Source organism: Choloepus didactylus, chromosome 5, assembly GCF_015220235.1.
Source record: "Choloepus didactylus isolate mChoDid1 chromosome 5, mChoDid1.pri, whole genome shotgun sequence".
NCBI classification, from domain to species: Eukaryota; Metazoa; Chordata; class Mammalia; order Pilosa; family Megalonychidae; genus Choloepus; species Choloepus didactylus.
In genome coordinates this window covers 116173266-116197703 of record NC_051311.1, presented here as the reverse complement: position 1 = coordinate 116197703, position 24438 = coordinate 116173266, and the positions used below count along the sequence as shown (strand labels likewise).

At 35.9% G+C, this 24438-nt stretch overlaps 1 protein-coding gene across 2 annotated transcripts in view; it reads right to left on the bottom strand.

The window, feature by feature from the left end:
* The window catches only part of UMAD1 (UBAP1-MVB12-associated (UMA) domain containing 1), a 273824-nt gene that overhangs the window by 55102 nt on the left and 194284 nt on the right, over positions 1 to 24438 (bottom strand). For both annotated transcript variants that reach the window (XM_037836773.1, XM_037836772.1), the window contains one exon: positions 19848 to 19921. In XM_037836773.1, coding sequence (XP_037692701.1) covers positions 19848 to 19921 — 74 coding nt within the window. The remainder of the gene's footprint in view (positions 1 to 19847; positions 19922 to 24438) is intronic.

Here is a 24438-nt window from a genome sequence, read left to right as displayed (position 1 = left end):
TATAGTTAGGGTTGCCAGATAAAACAGATATAATTTTTTAGTATAAGTATGTCCCAAATAATGCATGGGGCATACTTAAACTAAAAATTTTTCTATTGATTAACTGAAATTCAAATTTAACTGGGTGCCTGGTATTTTTATTTGTTAAATCTGGAAATGCTAGTTCTGGTGGTATCTTAGAAGGAAAAAGTTAGCTGAATGAATGACCTATTTAACTTGTTTGAGGCATTTTGGCTTCTTTTATGTAATAGAGAATGTTATTAGTTGACGTATCAGGGAATTACGAAGCATAATAACATAAAAATGTGAGCATAAGTGATTATTAAGTTATAAAAACTTTCCCAGCAATATTGGGGTTTCATCTTTTTAAAAAAAGAAAGCAGCAAGGAGAGAGGGACTTAATTAACAAAATAGAATATTAGCACTTTTTTAGCAAGAATAATGTTCACTGACATAAGTACTACAATCTACAGACAGGAACTTCTTAAGAGCAAACAGCCCACAAAAGTACAGAGGCATAAAAACTTTTCTGAAGAGATGCCACTAAAATTTCTTTTTTTCTTTCTCGATGAAAATGACAGAAAAGACAACCAAAACAAGTTTTTATGTTCATGGAGGTCTTACTAATATGTCCTCAAACTGACTGCCAGAAAGAGAGGGTGACAGGGGCAACGTCCTCATCTTGGACAGGGAAAGGTGGAAAGCCTAGCTCCAAAATGGAGAATCTTGCAGCCTTTACACCAAAGCATAATAGCTTTTTTTTTTTTTAAATGTACTTTATCCTCACTTTTATTACTTCCAGACCTCTCTCCTCATTAAGGCACAAATATCAGCTGAGAGCTCCTTACAGGGTAGATACCCCAAATAGTCTGGCTGCTGGTGGGATACAGACCTCCACCTTGCATGCATATCAGCTGAAGGAAGAAAAAAGCCCTTATTCATCAAATTTAAAAGGCGCTCTCTCATTTCATGCTAATTGTATGGTCCTTTGCATGATATACAAAAGATTGCCTAAGATGAAAGGCATTACGAAGAGAACTGTTTTTGGAACAAGATTAATTTATTACTGTTTTTTAGGCAAAGTAGACAACTGACTACTTCAAGTATTACGTTTATTTTACAGCCTGACCTTTACAGATTTCATTATTAAAAACATCTATCCAACTGCCTATCTCTGCTTAATATAATGTAACTTTAATCTACTAATCCCAGTGCTGCCAAACCTTTTAGGCTGGTGTCAAGCATTTTATAAATTAAAGACTTTAAAATAAAGTACACAAGTTTTCTTTATTTGAATTCCACCCACCCATCGCCCAACACAAAGGAAATAGTGAAGCCCCCCCTGGAGAAGAGGGGCTGATTATTAATCAAGCTTGTTTCTCAGTTCCTACAATATGCAGATTCTGCTTTGGCTGGTTTCTTATAAAAGCACAGTATCAAAAAACTCATTTTTGGTTACTGATATTTCCAGTAATAATATATAATAATACAATAAGTGACAGAATTTTATTCAAGAGTTGTAAAGAAGACTTACAAGCCATGACAATTTATGATAGGTCATAACTTATGGTACATGGTAATACATAAATTGGGTCTTTGAAAACCTGTATTAATTTTGATTTATGTTACCATAAACATCAACTGATTATTAAAAACCACGTAAAAGCCATCAGAGGAAGAGGTGGGAAGTAGAGAAACAGTAGGTACAGTTCATTCATTTGGGCTGCACAACAACAAAGTGGCACTTACGCTTCCATAACCATCTAATGATTGCTACCAGGCAACTGAAGCAAGGTTGGCACTTCCAAAGAACAGCTGCTTCAATCTGGAGCCCTTGATGAGAAGAGAAGAATAACTGGGCATCTCAGACTCCCAAAAGGAATGATTCCTCAAGAGGTTAAAAACAGAATGAAATATGGTATCAAAAATTAATATTTACTGTAACAAATGTACCACACCAATGCAAGGTATTAATAATAGGGTGGTATATGAGAACTCAGTATTTTATGCTTTATTTTCCTAGAAACCTACCAGGTTGGGATAGAATGAGCAAACAGCATAGTACAGGACAGCCATGCATAGAATTTAACAGACTCAGGAGTTCTTTAACTTCACTAGTTAAAAAACAGCAAGGAGAGAGGGACTTAATTAACAAAATAGAATATTAGCACTTTTTTAGCAAGCATAATGTTCACTGACGTAAGTACTACAATCTACAGACAGGAACTTCTTAAGAGCAAACAGCCCACAAAAGTACAGAGGCATAAAAACTTTTCTAAAGAGATGCCGCTAAAACTTCCAACAAAACTAACGTGCCACAAATGTAATTTTAAATTTTTCAAGTAGCTATGTCAGTAAAGTTAAAACAGGTGAACTTAATTTTAGAACTAAAATTTATTTAACCTAATATATCCAAAATATTATCATGCCAACATGCAATCAATATAAAATATTATGGAGATAGTTTACATTCTTTTTTTCATACCAGGTCTTTGAAACCCAGTGTGTAGTTCATATTTACAGCACCTCTGAATTCAGACTGGTCACATTTCAAGTGCTCAATAGCCACATGTGGCTAGTGGCAACTGCATTAGGTAATGCAGTTAAAATTTCACAACTTAAAAAGGTAAAAAAGTCTTGTTCTTAATTACTGCCTAATGTTTTTCCTGGGAGTCAAATCTCAAGCCACTAGTGAGGCCACTTATTCTTTTGGGTTAATCAACTCAGTAGGCTATAAAATGCAAAAAAGTTATATCACTTAAAACAGAGATTGAATCATAAGAAGGCCATACTTAATTTTCATTAATAAGTACTCATATAATTAACTACTTGCTTTCAACTGGCCCCTTTCCTGATCCTGCCACAAATTTCAGGAGTTGCAGTTTTTCTCAGAGGATCTAATTATCAGCCACATCACCCAACATTCGGTGAATATTCTCTTCTTTACCATTTCCTAATTATTTGGATAACATAATGTTTCAAAGTAGTAAATTATGTAATTCCTAAACTCAAACTGGTTTATAACTAATTGGTAAGAATGGTGGATTTTCCTCATGAAAAAAGTTCCAAAAAATCAAGAAAAGAATAACTAATAACAAGTGAGTACCAAAATAAACTAAATTCCAGGCTAACAAGCTCCTTGTCCCTTTAGAAACTACAAAAGGCAGCTTAAGGGCTTGCATGCAAAATTGAAGCGCTGCAGACCATTTTCTAAGGGCTAAAGCAGAGATGATCATTAGCAGAAAATAAGTGACAGAGTAGTGCCAACATTTAATCCTAAAATCTGAATAATCAAAATTTAAAAGATACAATATTAGAAAAACGAATGCCAGTTTATTTTTCCTTCTTTCTCATCTACTGTTAGATTTTAATTTCCAGTTTGGGTTTAGAATTGACTGAGAATTCCAGGCAATATATTAGAAACCAAAAAGTTAGCGGAATTATAAATTCCATAATCAGCATTTAAAAAGATCTTGAGATACAAACAGAATATTCATCTTAATCATGTATGAGATTAGTTAATATAGTTACATATATCAGAAAAAGAAACATTCCCATATTACTATGCTTTGTATAATTCTCCTAATATATCATTCTCAGAGCTCATTTCCTCCTATATCACCACCATTCTGCATTAGTAATTCCTTAACACTTAACTTGATTGAGCAAAGCAATGTCATGGCTCATTGATTCATTTGGTTAATTGATGGCTAGCCTTGTGGTGTCCTAAAACTTGCCTGAGTGACTATTACCCCTGAAAGACATAGTTATAATCCCCAACCCTGGAATTCTCTTTCAGTTACGCTCAATTGTCTTGCTTGATCTTGATGTGATGAGCTTTTAGGAGTGCAACACGATTTTTTTAAACCACAAAGCTTCAAGTCATAACCCAGCAATTTTCAGACAGGGAGAACAATGGTTAATGGATCCTTGTCCAAAATAGGTGTTGAAGAAAATTTGTTGAAATAAATTGAAATGTCTGATATTTCATAACTATACTTGGATAAGAAGGTAGAAAATGTAATCTATTAAACAAGCTAAGCAGGTTTTTGTGAGACAGTGATAAAAATTAAAATGTAAAATTAATCATGAATCTTTTGGTGTCTAAACAAACTGATACCAGAATCTGAATCCACTTTCCTTTCAGAGCAAAAGTATAGTTATGAGTGGAAAGCACAGAACACTGGTTTTGGTTTTTAGTGTCAACAGGCATGGGGTGGAGGGTAAAAACAGAAACAAAAACAAAAACAAGCAAACAAACAGAACAAAAACACCACCAAGGAACAGGCAGAGAGACATATCCAAGTAAAAACAGCCCACCGCTTTCTGATCTGATTCACTGGCTCTTTTGCATGCGTTTACAGGGTGATTTCTGCAGGATCTTTTTAATATGTATAGCGTATGGGTGCTAAAATTTCTTCTCATCGACTTTGGACTTGAAAGTTTACTGTGGTATTGGCTGTTCAGACACTATATAAGTGACATGCTGCTTCCATTGCTTCTTTCTCTTCCTTCAAAACTATTTGACAACTATTACATGTTAGGTGTTGTTTTTAGGTATTGAAATTTCAGCAATGACAAAGAGAAGATCCTAGCTCTCAAGAATCTTGACTCTTTCAGTAATTGTTTGGAGAGTTTTCTCTACCTGTTACCCCTCATGTTCATATGAAAAATTGCTACTCATCCTTCAGATCTCTGCTGAAATACCTTTCAACTTCAATGCCATCTGTTATGCATTGAATTGTGTCCTCAATAAGATATGTGGAAGTCCTAACCCCCGTATCTCAGATTGTTACCTTATTTGAAATAGGGTTGTTGCAGCCTGAATTAGTTCAGTTACTATGATGAGGTCATACTGGAGTAGGGAGACAAAGACAGTGTCTCAGTTACCTAGCGCTGCTGTAACAGAGTAACATGAACTTTGTGGCTTAAAACAATAGAAATTTATTCTCTCCTAGTTTTGGAGGTTAGTGGTACAAAATCAGAAAGTCTGCTGGGTCACGCTCCCTCGAAACCAACTAGGGGAGAACCCTTCCTTACCTCTTCCTAGCTTCCGGTGGCTTGCTGGCAATCCTTAACACTCCCTGTCTTGCAGCGGCAGCATTTCAATCTCTGCCTCTGCTGTCATATGGCATACTCCCCACAGGTGTCTGTGCCGCTCCTCTTCTTCTTATAAGGACACCAATCATATTGGATTAAGTCACATATAGTCAGTATGAGCCTCAGTAGTACAAGACACTATGGAAAATTAAAAATCAAGTGCAATTGCAGATTTCTGCAAGGTTGTGTACTGTGCAGCAAAGTATTACAGTGCAAAGCAAAAGGCAGGGGCTTGGTGGTCAGTTAGGTGCAGTCTACATTCTGGCTCCATTATACTTAATGATTTGTATGACCTTGGGATATTGATATTCTTGAGCCTTGGTTTCCTCCTTCCTCTATAAATATATAGATAATACCACCTACCTCATCTGTGAATATTAATGAAACAATGTATGTAAAGTTCCTACCAGCTCTAGGCCTAGCATATAGCAGATTAAAAAAAAAAAAAAAAGAAAGAAAAAGAAAAAGGAAACTCTCTTCTTTATTTCCTATCTCTCTTTGACAACTTAGAGAACCAGAGAAGGCTTTTGCCTCCAAACAGAATCCTGCGGTGTTTCGCTCCATTCCCTCTCCTCCTCAGTGATGTCTATTATTGGAAAAGGGAAAGCTTCAAAAAGCAAAACAGGTTGATATCAATATCAGAGACCCCTTGCAGTCCACCTGACATTCATTCTCCCTTTTTTCCTTACTTGAAGGACCCTGCTTTTACTGGGGTAGTAAAGTACTGAGCTAACATTTCCTGGGTTTCCTTGCCACTATGGCTGGACTTGTGATGCAATTTAGCCAGTAAAACTCCCTTCCCTCTCTTCCTCCTTCCAGCTTCCTGGAAAGTTGATGGGATGGCTGAAGCTTCAATAGCTGTCTTGCAACTAGGAGGAAAAGATCAAGGGACTCAGAGGTCCTTGGTTTTTACAACCTTGAGCTCCTGAACTAAAGCTTCAACCGCCTTCCACCAAACTTCTCATCACGTGGGAAAACGGGAAAAATAAAGCTCCCCATTTGTTTAAGCCACTGTCTTGCAAGTCTCTGAAATTCTCAGCTGAGCACAATTCCTAATTGATTTAGTTCCTTCAACCCTGCTTTGGCATGATTTTCAAGGCACCACTCACACATAATTTCCTTCCAACTTAAAAAGAAACTCAAGCTTATGGAGTGTCTAGCATATGTCAGGCACCGCACATAGATATATATTATATATTGCCTCATGTAATTCTTGCAGTAACTCTGCAAGATAAGTACTGCCATTACCATTTCACAGATAGGAGACACGAAGATCTAAGAGGCTAGGTACTTTATTGAAGGTATCTCAGTGGTATTAGTAGTGAAGCCAAGATCCCAGCTACAAGTCTGTCTGTGATAAAGTCCATGTTCTTGCTGCTACCCATGCTACTGCAGAGGTTCTGTGAATTCACTACTATGAGGAAGCATTACAAGATAGTATGTCTAAATTAGGTAGTCACTTTTCCTAGGCCTTCCATCCTGAGATTTAAAGCCCAACTGGCAAACCATCTAAAACGTATTTCTAGAGAATGAAAAAAAAAAAAAGGTATTTGGAAGAAGAACATAAGGTGGCTGATGTGGCAAGTAATGAGAACTGCTGATGCCTGTGGTGCACCCTGCCTGAAGCAGGTGCACAAAGTTGATGGCCTGCAACGGAGGCGCCTTTCAACTGTGTCCTCAGTAAATAAGAACCCTGAAGAAATCATATTAGACTGGAGGTCAGCGTATTAGTCAGGGTTCTCCAGGGAAACCGATCTGACAGGATACACACACACACACACACAATAACATAAGTGTAAATATTATGCTATTTATTATAGGAATTGTGTCATAACTGTGGGTATGGAAGGGCAAGTCTGAATTTGTTAGGGCAGGCCATAAGCTGATGAAAGTTTTCTATGAATTCTATGAATTCCCCAGGAGAAGCTGGCTCCCTGAAGTAGAGATCGAAAGTCTTCCTTCTGCCTGCTGAAATAATCAGTTATCCCTATAAGGCTTTTCAACTGATTGGATGAGACTTCTCTCATTATTGAAAGCAATCTCCTTAGTTGATTGTAGTTGTTATCATCCATAGATGCAATCAACTTACTGATGCTTTAAATTCATGAAATATCCTCACAGTAACAATCAGGCCAATACTTGATCGACCAAACAACTGGACACAATCACCTGGCCAAGCTGACATATGAACTTAACCATCACAGTCAGAGTGTGAGCCAACTGCCAGGACTGCCCATCCCATGGTCATTCTCTGCCTGAGACATGGAGAGGTTAAGTAAGGAACCCAAGGCTCACAGTAAAAAAAAAACACATGTTTAATTTTATCCCAAATGATTCTTCAGAAAGAAAGAGGAGAGAAAGAAGATTGAAATGCACACATGTGTGTAGCTAGCCTATTAAAATTAAAAGCACACTTTAACTATAAATGTATTTTATGTAAGTATTATATAAATATACTTACTTAAATACACATATTTAAATCCTTTTCGCTACACAACGGATTTGAAGAAACTGAAAAGAGCTACAATAAATTTAAAAATGATGTCCAGGAAAAAATACAGAGGAGCATCAGATAAGAGGAAAATAAAGTATTGCAGACACACATCCCATAAGTTCCTAAATCGTTACTAAAATTGAGCTGTTCATTTAGGTTTGAGTTTCCTCCTAGACAAGTTAGGAACAAAATTAGGTAGGAAATTCACAATGTCCATGAGAAAAAGAGAGTATTACCACCTTGGGGGAAGCAAAGTATTTTCTGTTTATTTAAAAGCACTAAGAAATCAGAAGCCCTAAGTGAACTGCACACAGAGGAAAACTGTTTAATGTAGTAGACAATGTCTTTAAGTAATACCTCCATAATAAATGTCATAGTGTATGCCACACAGCAGTTTCTCAGAGTTATGCAATCAAGCTGAAAAACACTTCAGGGAAGGCAATCTGTGCAGGACTAAGGCAATGAGGTGGCTATACACAGCTTCTGATGGGCCAATTTGATCTAGTAATAAATTCCAGAATATCTAAATGAACAAATGAGCAGCCTAATCCTCAAACTATTTCCAAAGGAAACCAACTTAAGAAGTAGGGTTGTACAAGAGTTCACCAACTATTTTCAGTTAAGAAGTTAAGAAAGTTTCCAGAGGCTCTTTACTCTTATGTAAATGGTACTTCAGTCCATTATCACTGTGCTCTTAAGTATCTGTGCCAGTCTTTTCTCCCTCTCCAAGTGTTATAAAAAGGCAGAGAAAATGTGGGTTGCTATTACTTCAAAACAAAATTTATGGGCTTTTAGCTTTTACATTAGGAGGTTCTAGTACATACGTCTTTCTATTATATAACTGGTGTTAGAGAAAATTTATGAATTCACACCCATAATGATTTCTTAACTAATTTAAAGGTGATGTGTGAAAGCCATGTTCCTAAGAATATGACATCCCCAAAGTGGACATTAAACAGCCCTTGTGTGGGTAAAAATTAATCTCAATTACTGGACAGGGTAGGAAGAAAGCAGTTCATTTAAAAAAGAATAATAAACTTGCTCACAGTAAGGGGTGGAGCCTGCTGCTAGGTCTGGAAAGAAATGTAAACTCTATGTAAATGTAGTGGAGGCTTAACTAAAGTATAATTTTTTTTCTGTGTATTCATGCTGATGCACTCTTGCAAGCATATTCACAAAAAAGAATCCTCACTAAAATATCAAATGCGATATTCAGATAATGCCATTTATACCACGGGCATACATGCATGCTGCTTTTCCATTACCTAAAGATTCAGATGAAATTTATCCTTCAAGAAAGAATCTCTTGTTGTGCAAAGACAGCATAAATATGGTTACGCTTTAATTTAAACTCTTTATAGAGTCTCCAGAAGTTACGACTATGATATGAACCAAAGGAGGAAAAAATAAAGATCATTTGCTACTAATTAAAAAACAGGGGATTAGAAAAAGGATGGCTGTGGGAAATAAGGAACAGTTATTCTCCCAACAAGGACCTGTCACCCTGCTGATTTTGTGGTTTTTAAACCAATGAAAGTGAAAACTGGCAACAAGGTGACTACCAAAATATAAAAAGAGTATTCTATATGGTTTTTAAAATAATAATAATTTCCAAATTGGATAAAGAAAACTAGATTTAATCAGCAAAAAGCTAGTATTTCCCATTTTGGTGCCTCATTCTAAATGTATATAATATACACTTATATTGGATCTAATGTGGCTGCATGCAATGCAAAACAAGGTTCCAGTTTTTGAGTTCTAACTGCAATATAACTTTAATAACTAAGATTGCTAAAGTTAAAGAAATATAAGTGTGGTCATTTTAAGTTACCTAGCTTCATCAGGCAGAGCTACAAAAGCAGCAGGTTAGCTATGTTTCTGGCAGGGAATAATTGGTGCTGGGCAACAGACTGTGTATATGAGCAGAAACACCACGTAAAACTCACATTACTGGCTTACCCACACCATATGTGTATTTTTGTATGGAAACATGGACAGCTTTCAAACCCCTCACATGGTTTGGCCTTACAGGCCAGGATGAATGAACATTATGTTTCAGTGTTCTACTTAACCCTCATGGAAACCAGAAGAAAGTACCAGAATTATGACCTTATTGTTAAAATTTTTGCCAGCACAATGGAAATTAGGACACAGATGTGGTGGTTACAGAACATACAGATTTGAAGTTACAGAAAAGATCCTTACAAACTCTGATAAGCAGGCCTTATGTTAATTCATCTTGACAATGTTTGAGGGTAATCAATGACCTATACTAAGGTGACTGTCAAATATAAAAGTCAAAAGTTTATAGATTTAAAGAAATAATAATAAAGTGAGTGTTTCAACTGTTCTCTACCAGCAACCAAATTTATCATTTCCTAAGTAAGACAGACTTTTGTTAGCAAGAGCAAGGATATCCAAAGCAGTTTATTTACTCCCAGGGGCTGTTGGACTATTCCTTCCTAGCCAGCATGAAAGCTTGATTAATCAAGGTCTAAAACCCTCCTGCCCCAATCAAAGCAGTAGTATAAAGGCTGGCATTTGGTGGTACAATCCCAATTCACTGTAAGAGCTAAAGAGCCATATCTTCTGATGGTGGAAGAGATCTCAGACATTCACATCTAATCCACCTACTTCATAGATTAAGAATGGTAGTTGAAGAAAAGCTTAGCAACTTGTCCTAGATCATATATTTAGTGAGCAGAGAAGTCCAGAAAAAGTGTACTTTCTACTATATTATACGGCCCAGTAATTCCAATGAAAATAAAGTTTGATGGAGAAATGCATTCTATAAAATCTTCTTCTCAAAAGGTATCTTGAATGAGGATAAACACATCCAAGAATTAAAACTACCGTTTAAATGACATAAACAGTGCAATAACCTCTTCATCTTAGGGAAATTAGAAATTTGATAGGGTTTTATATTAGAAGAAACAAAGAAGGAGAAAAGATACGTGCACTTCTTTGATAGAATTATATTCTTATAAGCTAATTATTTATAAAACTCTCAGTATCAGGTATATAAAGGGAGAAACAAGATTTTTAGACCAATACATGTTCAAACCAGCAGCCCAGTAATTTTGGACAAAATTTTTGGGGAAAAATATGACTTCATAACTGATACAATGAAATTGACAGTCAAGGGTAATCAATGAGAAAGGTTTGGGCCATGCAATTTCCAATGATATATGAAAAATGACCCTGTATAAGGGTCTCTTCTCACACATGATAGGTGATTCAAATAAGTATACCTCACTCTTCTCCCTGCTGGAAATGCCCTTGGGTGACAAGTCATGATCATATGTGGTGTTCTATGATGAACTAATTAAAGATCTTAAATCAAAATGAGCCAAGGCAGAAAAGTACTAATGTATCTCCTAAAAGTCATCCTTACTAGATTGTTCCACTGTCTTAATTACTGTACAAAATAGTTCTACTCAAGCAAAAAGTAATCTTGAGTGAATTTATCATTTCCCTAGCACCACCACCATTACTACCACTTAAAATATAAGATAAAATCATTATTGCCAAATTAGAAAATCAGAAAACTGGAAGAATGATTTAACCCATAATTTACCATCCCAAATGGAACCATTCTTAATGTTTTTATGCATTATATCATCTTTTTCTGCATCATTTTTACACAGCAGGATCATACAGTACACACAATTTTGTATTTTATGTTTTTTAACCAAGTGTCTTCACATTTTATTGAAAACTCACCATAAGTGTCATTTATGAAAACTGAAAAATATTCCATTAAGTGGATATGCCATCCCTTTGCACATAAAACTTCTTGTGGGTTTAAAAAGATTATTTCTTTAGAATAGAATCCTAAAAGTGAAATTACTGTCAAAGTATATTAATGTCTTGATAGCTCTTGATACTTACCACCAAAATGCTTTCCAAAAACGGTTGTAATAATTTAAACTGCCTTTAATATCAATACTTGTTATACCTGTATTTGAACTACGAATATCCTGCAAGAACAGACTATTTCATAATCATCTTTGTATCCCCAACACTCTTAGTGTATATTCTTATATACTATGTTATACTAAAAAAAAGTCTTAAAGCCAATATATCCTGGAGTCCAGTAGATGCTCAATGAATATTTGCTATTCTTGAAACTATTTTGAGGATCACTGGGGAATCTCCTTTTTCATAGGCCAAGCAACCCCAACTACTTTCCACAAAGAACCCAGTTTTTAATGGACTGGTCTTACTTACTCCCCTATTTAAGGAGTGGCAGCCAAAGTCAAGATCCCATGGAATTCACAAAGCTCAAGAACATTTAAACAGCAAGGTAATTAGTCCCTACAGGGTCTGAAGTCTCTTATAGCTGTACTGGTTCTAAGAATGACAGTATTTCAGTATTTTCCTCGTCAACTGTTAGAAGGCAAAAGGGAAATAGAAAAACACATTAGAAGAAAAGTGAACATGCTTCATTAATATGTGTAGTCCATGACTTTTCAAAAATTCAATTTTTGTTTCCTAAATTACTGAACTATGAATTCCACATGTAACTCAACTATGTACAAGTGCACAATGCAACTTCCATACCTAGTTCAAAAGAACACAAACTTTTTGTTTGCAATTGTGTTCAAAAGTGCTCACTGTGTATGAGATTGAGAGGCATACTTTAAATGATCTGAATTAATGAGAAAAAGTCCTCCCAAATCCTTACTTTAGCTTCCAGGGATTCTAACATTACACACAGAACAATTTTAGCAAAACATTTTTGTTGTTGTCTTTACTACCTTAATTACTGTTTTTACAACTGCTGTCTATTAAGTTTCCTAGTGCAAATTGGCCATGAAATTATTTTAGGTCTTTGTTAAGAAATTTATATTAAATATACAATAGGTAACTTTGGTTAACAGAAGTTGGGGAAATATTAGCGCCACAGTTTATTATTATAAATAATTATAAATAATTTTTTGTCTTCCATCAATATAAGCACAGGAGTATCTCAATACCACCAGCTGATAATAATCTTTATAAACCTTACTTTGTAGCTATACCATCTGTTAGTTATTATTTTATATGTGTCTCCATACGCATATGTGAATTCGTTGTCACTCAAGACAAATACACAAATGGAATTACGATTTTGTGGAGATTTTTTTGTTGTTGGCTTGTTTTTGTATTTTGTTATCTATGGGCCAGTGAACTAAGCAAATAAAAATACTCTTCAGTTTTGGAGACCAAAAATGAATACAAATTTAAAAAGAATTTTTGCCGTTACAAATAAAAGACAAATTCATGTTCAATAAACACTTAAACAATTAAAAAATATCTGCTTAAAATTAGGTTAAAATTAATGGTCACTAAAATTGGATATAATTATATTAAAAGTGAAACTTACATGTTCACATCTCCAACAATACCCCTATAAAATACAAAACAATAGGTCCACTAGTAAATTAGTAGCTAATATGGTTCCAGTTCTCATAGTATAAAATATTTTCCGAGATTGAAGATTAGAAAAGAATGACTAATTACTTATTTAAGGCAAAATCTCAAAACTGGGCCCTTGACAAATCTGTGGGATTATCCCCCTGAGCTGTAAGTCACAGACTCATTGACTAGCAGAAGGCACTAAGAAGCTGAAATGTCATTTCAATTCACAATCAAAATTTACCCAGAACAAGAAGAAAAGAAGGACCAGAAGGATGTGTCTAATCCTCCCATTGGATAATTAGTTCCAACTTATTACTTTTTTCCTAAGTTTTAAAAGTCTAATTAAAAAAAAGAGATAACAATGGCTCTTAAACCATGGACTAAAGCACAACTTGAGAAAAACCATATTTCATCACTAACATAGATCAAAGATTTCTTAAGTTAGCCTATTTTACGTGGTGACACCTTGGGATCATACATAGATAATTATAAGACATAAACAGAAGTAACTAATTTAAGTCATCATTGATTAAGAGAAAGCCTAAAATATTTAGGGGGAGAAGTGAGGAAGAGCCAAACAAACCAACTCTTCAGAAGTACTGGGAAATTATGATTTTTCTGGAATGAATATTATATTAATTTCACAAAATAAAAAGTCCCACTAATTACTTACTGCCAAAAAAAAAAAAAATGCTTTTCATAGACAATCTTTCATTTAAATGCATTAAAATATCTCATAATCCAATTGTGGAACAATTAACCTATTTGGTACCCAAACCAGATCTCCTTTTTCAAATTCTATTCCCTCTAGATGTTAGAATTTCCATGATGTCGGTGAAAAAGCTGTACTTGGAGAGGGAACAAAGTTTTGAAGTACACTTGGGTTATAAAGTGTAAGGAAAAATATCACAGACTACTTTAACAAAATATTGTAATGGCCATTAAAACGACACTGTAGTACAGGCAAAGTTACATTCATTTTATAACCCTTCATTATCTGTCACTGAGATTCATGTGTGTAAAGGAGTTTTATATCATGATTTGCTTCTGTATTTCTAAAATGTACTTAATGAAGGATTTCATTTTCTATGAACTTACCTTAATCATATAAAAATTAACCAAATATATAATTTTTAAAATTATTCATAGTTCAAAGCTCACCAAATGCACGAACCCTCTGTTGACACCCTCTAATGATATTTCTTCCTCTGTTGAAATTAAATAGCTATCTTTGTAATTTCAGAGCTTAAGAGGAACTTTATTTTATTCCACTTATATTACAGTGATTTGTGGAGTGTTCTATTTTTCCATAAATAAATTGAGAATTCCTGCTTCTTTAAGTTAGTCACTGAGTTTAAATATCTTTATATTAATATCTTTACTTTGGTATACTAAAAGCCACATTTTCCAAAAGGTCCTGAAGAAAATGAGTTATATTTTGGCACATAAGAATGTTTTCTTAAGCTGTGTGGAACCCATACTAATTTATAAAATATTTTCTCATTACAAATAATATTCAGTATTTCCTATGTATTCATTAAAATTAAAATGAGACTTTTCTACTACTACAATAGTTACAACTTCTTAATCAGAAATATATTTTTAAAAAACTAACTGAAATCATTAAACTTTTCCTTGCTAATGTAGTAGATGTGCCAAAAATAAATTAACAGATTTTTTATGGGTAATGCCTAACAAACGTAGTAAGAAAAATTTTTAGCGAGAACAAAAATAACTATGTTTATAATATAAGGTAGAAACTATAATTTGATCAAGAGATTTACTTTTTTAACACAGCATTTGCAGAGGACCAGTGATTTATTCATCTGTTCAGAAACATTGGCAGGGTATCTATGCCACACCACAAGTGACTTGCATATGTTAACTGTTGAGGCTATAAAGATAAATAAAGTTTAGTCCCCACCTTCAAGAAGCTCACACATAGTAAAGTCATAAAAGACAACATGAGTAGTAAGAGGACATCTGGGTTATCTCTGGGTGGGGTGCAGGGAAAGGCTTCCCAAAGGAGGTAACATTTAACAGAGTTTGAGTTTAAGCCTCATTCTGTAGGTTTCAAGGCATTTGGGGGGTATGGATATAACAAAATATGCTTTTATTTTTTTAAGAAAGCTATTTGGGAAAGAAACTGCTCATCTAAGAACAGGCTAGCCAACAGATAATGACCGAGTTGGGGTATAAGGAACCAGATTTAGAAGGTATATGTAAGGTAGAATCAATAAGACTTGATAGATTTGATGAAAGAAGTAAGACAAATTGTGAGAATGGCATTTAGGCCTTTAACTTGACCAGAGTGGATGATGACATTAAATAAAATCTAGATTATCAGTTAAAAGGTATTTATTGAACACCTTCTATGTACCAGGCATTGTTCTAGGCCCACAGCAGTAGACAAGGCAAAGTCTACCTTTATTCTAGTCAGGAGAGGCAGAGATAAACAAACAAATAAACTGAGATAGTGATAAACATGATGGAGAAAATAAACCAAGGTTATGTGACAGTGACTGGGGGGAGGGACAGTTTAACTCAGGTAGTCAGGAAAAGTGGCATTTTAACTAAGACCTGAATGATAAGGAGACAGCCAAGTGAAAATCTGGTAAAGAAGGGATAGAAAATGCAAAGGCTGATATAGGAAAGACTTTAACTTGATCAAGGACAGAAGAATGGCTGGTGTGGGGGACTGGGAAATGTGGGCATAGAGGGCAGTTAGATTGAAGAGAGCATGGAGTTCTTGTAGCCCACACTGTAAGGAGCTTAGAGTTTATTTACAGTGGGTAGCCAGGAGAAAATTTTAAGCAAAGGAGTGATGTGATCTGATTTATATTTCTGTTGGCAGAATGGACTACAGTAGGGAAAATGGAGGCAAAGAGTTCAGGTAAAAGAAAGTGGTGGCTTAGACTAGGTAAATTCTAGGTAAGAAGCAGTCTGATTCCAGATATTGAGGTAGAGGTGGCAGGGTTTGCTGATGGATTAGATGTGGAGTATGAGGGAAAAAGAGGAGCCAAGGGTGCGTTAGTGGTTTTGATTCTAAGCATCACATAAAGTCACAGTTTCCCTGGTGGTATCACAAATGCCAAAAAAAAAGGGTTAGCTTATACAATGGGAATTTATTATTTAGAGGCTAGAAAGATTGCTTCTTCCAGGGCTGGTAGCGTGTTGTGCTCACTGTGACAATCCTTGAGGTTCCCTGGCATGTGTTTCAGTTTGCTAAAGCTGCCAAAATACAATATACCAGAAATGGATAGGCTTTTACAATGGGGGCTTATTAGTTCACAAATTTATAGTTCTAAGGCCATGAAAATGTCCTAATTAAGGCATCAACTGGACGATCCCTTCTCTGAAGCAAGGCTGATGGTATCTGGGATTCCTCTGTCACATGAGAAGATACATGGCTGAAGTCTGCTGGTCCTCTCCTGGGTTTAGCTTCTGATTTCTGTGGCTTTCTACAAAATGTCTCTGGGCTTCTGTCTTAGCTTCTCTCGGCTCTCTGCTTCTTCCTCCCAGGGTGTTTCTGTCTAAGTGTATATCTCAGCTTCTCGTGGCTCCTGTGGGTCCTCCTTGCTTCTCCTGGGGGCAAACTCTGGATTATATCCCTTAGCTTCTCTCCAAAATGTCTCTCTCAGCTTCTCTGAGCTCTGTTTCTCTGGGAGCTCTCTTAAAGGACTCCAGTGAAGGATTAAGACCCACTTTGAATGGGCGGGGTCATGTCTCCATGGAAGCAATCTAATCAAAAGATCCCAACCACAATAGGTCTGCCCCCACAGATTACAAGAAAATAGTCTTTTATGGGGTACATAACAGATTCAAACCAGCACAGCATGTATCTCCTGCTTCCCGTTACATGATGATATCCTCTCCCTTCTTTCCCAGTTCCCACTGACTCCCTGCTTCTGGCTCCTCCCTGAGGTTCTCTCTTAGTATGTCTGAATTTCTTCTGCTTATAAAGAACTCTAATAATTCAGATTAAGACCCAATCTCAGTTGGGCCACACCTTAACTCAAAATAACATCTTCACAAGGTCCTATTTACAATGGGTTCACACCAACAGAAATGCAGATTTAGACTAAGAAAATGTCTAATTGTTTGTACATAATTCATTCTACCACATAGAGGGTAGTGATATTTATGAAGATGGTGAAAACTTGACAAGAGAGAAGCTTCAGGGTAGTGGGGCCAGAAATCAATAGTTCTGGTTTGGTCATGTAAAGGCTGAACTGTCTAGAAACTTGTAAGTGAAGTGTCATATAGGCAGTTGGATATAAAGCTAGAGCTCAGGAAAAGGTCTAGGTGGAGATACACTTTGGGAGGCATCAGCCTCTGCTTGGAAGTTAAAACCATGTGACTAGATAAGATCATCAAGACAGAGTATGGGCAGAATGAGTGTGCAACAATGATTTTTGTTTTTTGGGTGTTTTGTTTTGTTTTGTGTTTTGATTTTTAACGGAGGGGAACAATGAATTCCATTTTAGAAACTTAAAGTCGAGTGTTCCAGTTTGCTTATGCTGTCATTTTTCAAAATACCAGAAACCGACTGGCTTTTACAAAGTGGGTTTATTTAGTAACAAATTTACATTCTTAAGGCCATAAAAGTGTCAAAACTAAGGCATCAACAATAGGATACATTCACTGAAGGAAGGCCGATGGCATCCTGAACACCTCTGTCAGCTGGGAAGGCATGTGGCTGGCATCTGCTGGTCCTTTGCTCCCAGGCTGTGTTTCAAAATGGCTTTCTCCAAAATGTCTCTGGGTGTCCTGTCTTGGTTCCTCTTTTAGCTTCTCCAGGGCAAACACTGGGCTTCATCTCTTAGTTTAGCATCTCCAAGTATCCTTCTGTCCTCATTTCCAAGTATCTCTAAGCATCAGCAAGCATCTGGGTCTGTGTCAGCTCTAAGCTTCTCTCTTACCTAAACCAGTGAACTAATCAAGACCCATCCTGAATGGGTGGAGCCACACCTCAATGGAAATAATCTAATGAAAAGTATCATCCACAGTTGAGTGAGTCACATCTCCATAGATAACACTAATCGAAAGGTCCCACCTTAATCAAAAAACTAATAAATCTGCCCCCACAAGACTGCATTGAAGAACATGGCTTTTGGGGGGACAAAATATATCCAAACCAGCACATCGAGGTAAATGATTATTGGGCTTTTCTGTGGTAAATCATTTATAGCCTCTACAAGTATTTTATTATCCTCTTGCATTGCTATTTAACCCTATGGTGTCATTTGTAGTCTGTCTGTTCCTTTTTTGCTACCTCAGTGAGCTCTCTGATAGCAAACACTGTCCTCCCAGTGTCTAGCAGCTATTCATATGGGGAAGGCACTTTTGAAATATTTGTTACAGCGTAAGTATTTAAATCCAGGCTTAATGATTCAGGATTGATTAATGGGGAGACTAGAAAGTAGTACAACTATGAGCTAGATTTAAGTCTCTAAAGATCATAGTCTCAAACACTTTTTAAGAATTAATCTTGGAATTCTTTTCATCACTGAATCAACTTTGAAAAATAATCAAGTTCTGCAGACACATTTAATGAATCACATAACTGAGCAGTTAAACTCAAGTAATCATGGATGATTTCTAAGCCCTCTTGGTGGTTCTTTCCCAAATCCCAAATACATCAACCTTTATTTCCTATCAGAGACGCTGCTCATGGTCAGCAGTCACTAAATGTTTGAATAAATGAAGGAGATCAAGTAGCTTCAATGTGTAGGCTTTGTTTTTCTTTGTCCTTGTATCCACTTCTTTTACCACTACCTACTCAGCTCTTTGCACAGTGCCTTGAATACAGTTAGTGCTTAAATAAATATTTGTTGCATATATAAATGAATGAATGAAATGCACAGTTTTATGGGGAAGATGATTCTTTTCTTCTTCTTCCTGAATTTACTTCCTTCCTCACTTGTTTAAATAACTTTCTTCCCTGATTAAAAAATATTTGTTCAATGTGAAAAAGCTGAATACAAAAAATAAAACAAAAAGATCTCCCTTCCTAAAAAAAAAATATTCTCTATTTATAACCCATGATTCCATTAATTCAGTCATTTAACAAATCTTCTTGACTGCCTACTCTGTGTAGGCTTTGGGGATACATGATGAACCAAACAGACAAGGCCTCTGACCTCACTCTTGTCATAGCATCTACACCCCTATGCTACAAGCTGAGCAAATAGGTGTGTTACCATGTAGAAAGTTTCAAAAGTCATGGAGACTCCTTCCACCCTGATCATTTATATTCCCTGTAAGTCTTAAAAATAATTATTTCAGCAGGAAAATATTGTTAGTATTTTTCTACATAGAACACAATTGTGTCCTAACTACGTTTTCAAGCAGCCTCAAGGAACAGTTTTCTCATGTGGAAAAGAAGAAAGAAATGCCCAAGTTTTTCTACGAAACACTGTCACATCATATACTTTGATGCTGGAAATAGGAAATTGTTCTGAAGAGCTTATTTTCAAAACTTTCTCTATGGATTCATATAAAATTTATAATTCTAATTATTTTGGGTAAAAATATTATCTGCTTATTCAAATGTATTAGAAATCAGTCATTTGATTAACATGGTTCTAATGTTTTAACCTCAGGGCTCCATTCCTCTTTTATACAGAAAGTTTCCATTTCTTGCATTAGGAAAAGTTTAGCACGGGGGAAGTCACTCTTTGTACTGGGACCCCTTGACTATCAGCAGATCACCTGTTTTCTTTAGAAGAAACTCAATGATAACTAGGCACCTGTCTGCATAGCACCAGGAGATGTTACAATCTATACTCAGAGCAACACGTGATCTGTCTTTTTCACTCCAAAAGGACTCTCACGGTGTTTCACTTACCTCCAAAGGTTGGTTGCCTTTCACTTCTGAAGTGTTATCTCTTGTTGCCATTCTTTGCTCATTTGCTGTATCTCCTATGAACCCCAAATAAAAAACAAAATAAAACAAAAACTTCATTGTACTATCAAAGTCAAATTGTCTTCTATTTTTTGAAATACCTTGTTATTTAATGAAACATTTCACATTATAGAAGCAACTATTATTTCCTTCATTACAAAGTCAATTTTAAAAAATAGTAACTTTATAGAGGTCTCATAAATCATCCATAAAATACGTATATACAAACCCTAAACCAGAAATGCATCCTGCTTCACATGAAGGCTTACTCTACAAAAATCAAGTTATTTCAGATTCTGTAAATAAAGTCATATTTCAAATAAACTAGGAAAGCTTAAGACTTAAAGAAGATAAAGAAAATTATTTTTAAATAAAAACTCTTTGTAAAATGAATAATTGTTCTCCAACTTAGTTTTTTTATAAGGTTTACTCTTTATAAGTGTTCTTATTTCTGTCTCTATGGATTTGTCTCAGAGTAGATATATACGTTTGTATGTAATAACTGACAAGCTTTACAACAGAAAAGAATAATGAACCAATTCCTAAATTAGTCTTTGGCTAATAACTTGATTCTTAAGGCTGGTGCCTGGGTGGGGTACATTACCAAATGAAGCTGGTGACTAGGCTTGACTCCATGATGTGTAGTCAAGGACAAAGGGCAGATGCAAACACAGTTGGGTAAGTACAAGCAGAATTTAATGTATTAATTTATTAATTATCACTAATGGTTTGTAATTAATACATAGTAGGTAGAAAAAATTAGCCTACTTCTTTGAAACAAAATGAGAGATTAATTTATAAATTTGTAAATTGTCCTTCCCATAAAATTTAGCCAGGTCAGGAATGTCCACAATTGGGAAAACTGACAAATTCATACAGGATTCCTCGGCTGACACTAAAGGGTAAGAATTTGTTGATACAAGGAAGGTCATGGATCTTCACTGGAGATTATCAAATATGAAAGTCTTGGCTGAACTTACTTCCTCCATGTGAAATAAAAAGGTTTACTTTACTAATGGCTATAATCAAGGAAGAGCCTCATGAAAATGTTAAAGGATTAGATACAATCTTAATAAATTCTGAAATCATGAAGCAGGAATTACATTGGTAGTTTATTTACCTCAGATAAACTAACTCCCCCAAGTGTTTGCAATCCAAACACAACAATACATATTTTGGCCTATCAGCTTTGTTCTCAGTTGTATACAAAATTATTATCGTTGGGCAGGGCCCAGCAGAAAATAGGTGTTCAATAAATAATTGAATAAATTAATGGACTCCTCTTTGTTGTTTCTCTTCCATGAAACTGTGACAAAATGAAGTTATACCAGTGCCTTTCTTCTAAAACATATTTGTTAAATTTCAAAGGCAAATATATTAATTTGATGTATTGCTAGTATTGCGGCATAATTTAGTAGATTTTAAAAATAGTTAATGGTTAAAAAAAATCATATTGAAACAAAAGCCATTAGGAACTTTTAGGTTGGGTCTATAAGGTAACAAAGTTAATTGGTATAAAGCGGAAAACTGAATCAACCTATTCTGGTGACCTAGGATGTCAAGCAACTATTTTCTTTCATTTTTTTTAAGTGATTGCTCAAAATTACACTTATCTGCATATTAAGGAAAAAGAGCCTAAATTTTCTGAAATCTCCTTTCTCTCCAAAAGTTAGGGTAATCACAACACACACACACACACACACACACACACACACACACACAGGTGGAAAGTACAATGCACAGGGAATTTAATCTGAAACCATGGGAGTATGAGTAGCCAAGTAATGCAAATCTCTGGACAAGTAGGTCAAGGCTGTGTTTCATAACTCACATATATGATGTTTATAAGAAAATCTGTATAACCCAATACAACATGTCATTTACTCCAAGAAATATCCATCCACAGCCACACAAACACTAAGTATTTTGCTAAAATCAACCAGCCTGAAGTCTGTGCTTCCTTTGCCATTTTCTTACTTTAAGGCATGTATTTATACAAAACTTCCTTCATTTCTCCCTACTGCCTGAATAACCAGAAAGGTTAGCAGCCAGTGCTCTTGACATCACACAACACAACTGCCTGGAAGCGATTGTAGAATCACTATTTACTGAAATGCCATGTGTGGTGATGACTCAGATAGGACAATAACTGATTACAAGGAAAAATGCCATCTGCTAGATTATTTCTCTATAAACAAAGGCACAAAATGAAAACCACACAAACAACTAACAGAAAAGAACAGGACAGAAGGAAACATAATTTTTGAAGACTTATTTTATCATGACAAAATTAGACTTATTTTATCATGACAAAAATTTCATTATTCTCCTATGCTTTTCAGATTTTGCAGAAAAGTTAGATATTTAACAATAAATTAATAAATGTAGACGTGGCAAATGTGAAATAAGTTACTTCAGTTTCCAAACATCAGTTATCTCTAACTTATATACTGGATATATTCAAAGGTTTCATTTGCAAGTCAGCTGTTTAAAAAGCAGAACAAAAATAGGCAACATCTTCCTAGTACTTTATATTTCATAAAGCCCTTTTTACAACATCACATTTGCTTCTCACGATGGCGCAGTAAGATCTTTCCCCTCCTCGTTTACAGGTGAGTGAACCTTGAGGGGCAGAAAACATCAGTGACTTGCTCACAATTTCACAGGTGGAAGGCAGTCGTGACTCCTGACATTTTTGGGGACTCTGTGGTCTGGTGGGAGGGTTCCAGTGCATGAAGGCTGAGGTGAGCCAGGAACTGAGAAGAGTGTAGGGCTCCAAAGGGGCGTTCTGCGTAGTGTGTTGTGTGCGTACAATCTTTTGGAGCCTCTAGATATGTCTCCCTCCTTTTTGTTTTCTTCCATAGGGCCCATGAATTAATGTGCTTTCTTCCCTTTCCACTGGGGATACTGAATATTCCTGGACTAGAGCAGTCTCTTGTCTTTCCTTCTTGCCTTTTAAAGCAGACACAATCCACTTGATATTTTTCTAGGAGTTTCTAAGGCTAGAAACCATTTTACAAGAGGCAAAATCCCCCTTACACCACAACCATGCAATTTTCTTTGTTCAGAAGGTAATTTTTATTTAGGACCAGTAAGTGGTAAAGGCTACATGTATGTACTAATGAAGGTCTTTTAAGGACTAAGAGGACTAAATAAAGTTCATCTGTATTTTAGAGTAGGAGATGGCAGAGTTTTCTGTAAGGAGCTTTGCAGGCCATATGGTCTCTGCCACAATTCTCACCTCTGCCACCGCAGCTGAAAGCAAGTACACCAATGAGTATAGCTGTGTCAATTAGACTATTTACAATAACAGGCAACAGGCTGTAGTTTCCCAATTCCTGTTTTAAAAGGAATAAATAAAACTCAGGCTTTCTAGGATAAAAGCTGGATGATGTTGCAGCTATCTGAGGAAGATGTGTTAAGGGATGGTCATCAGGGTTTCATGAGGATCCCAGTCTACTGGATGAAGGCGCGAGTTGAGGGAGAGGAAAAATGGCAGTAAATAATGAGCATTTATTAAAGTATAAGGCAAGCTTGAGGGCAGTAGTTGATGTTAAATAAGCCAGAAATGAAAAGACAAATATTATAACGCCTCACTACTATGGACTAATATAATGTGTAAAACTCTGAGAAACTGAATTCACCAGCATGAGTTATCACAGGAAGGTTTATGTAAAGGTCCCTAGATTGTAAGGTATTACAGCAGCACATCCATTCCTGAGTTGCTGTGGTTATTTCTAAATTCTGAGATGCTGAGCTCTTTGTGTATAATCTGGTTCATTCCCTGGAATTCAGGTATCTGTGTCACACCTGAGACTCAGGGCTAGCATTCTGCAGCTGTGAAAGTCAGCATTACCTAATACAGCAACTGTTAAAAAGCTGAAAAAGATTATCAGACTTCAATTAGAGATATGAATGAAGCTGATCTGGTTAGGACTAAGGCAAAATCAGACTAAAGGGTTAAAGGATGATACTGACTGTGTTTTAAAACTTCAACTTCTGCGTGAGACCAAAGGAAGAGATGTTTATTTGGTGCAAAATTTATTATTTTCTGTTAGCACACTAAATAATTTAACTTGTATGGTCAGTTTATTTGCCACACCATAATTACATGAAATCGTGCTTAGGGGGTGAGATATTGTTGGTTTGTAAAGGTTAGTGTGATACCCTGATACATCCCAGAGTAATCTGGGCAGGGAATAAAAAGTATTTGCAAAGCCCCCCTGAGGGATGGGTGAAAATGTGGAAATTTTAAACTTCCCCATCTGGGGAATTCTTGATATTCTCACAAGCATTGGGCACTACCAATTTAATAGGCCAAGCCCTTTGATCTTGGTGCTTGCCCTAATGAAACTTATTCCTGCAAAGGAGAAGCTAAGCCTACCTCTTTTGTTGCCCAGTTGTGGCCTCTCTCTTTAAGTGTAGGTTACTCACTGCCCTCCCCCCGACATGGGACCTGACTCCCAGGGGTGTAAATCTCCCTGGCAATGTGGGACATGACTCCCAGAGATGAGTCTGGCCCTGGCATTCCTGG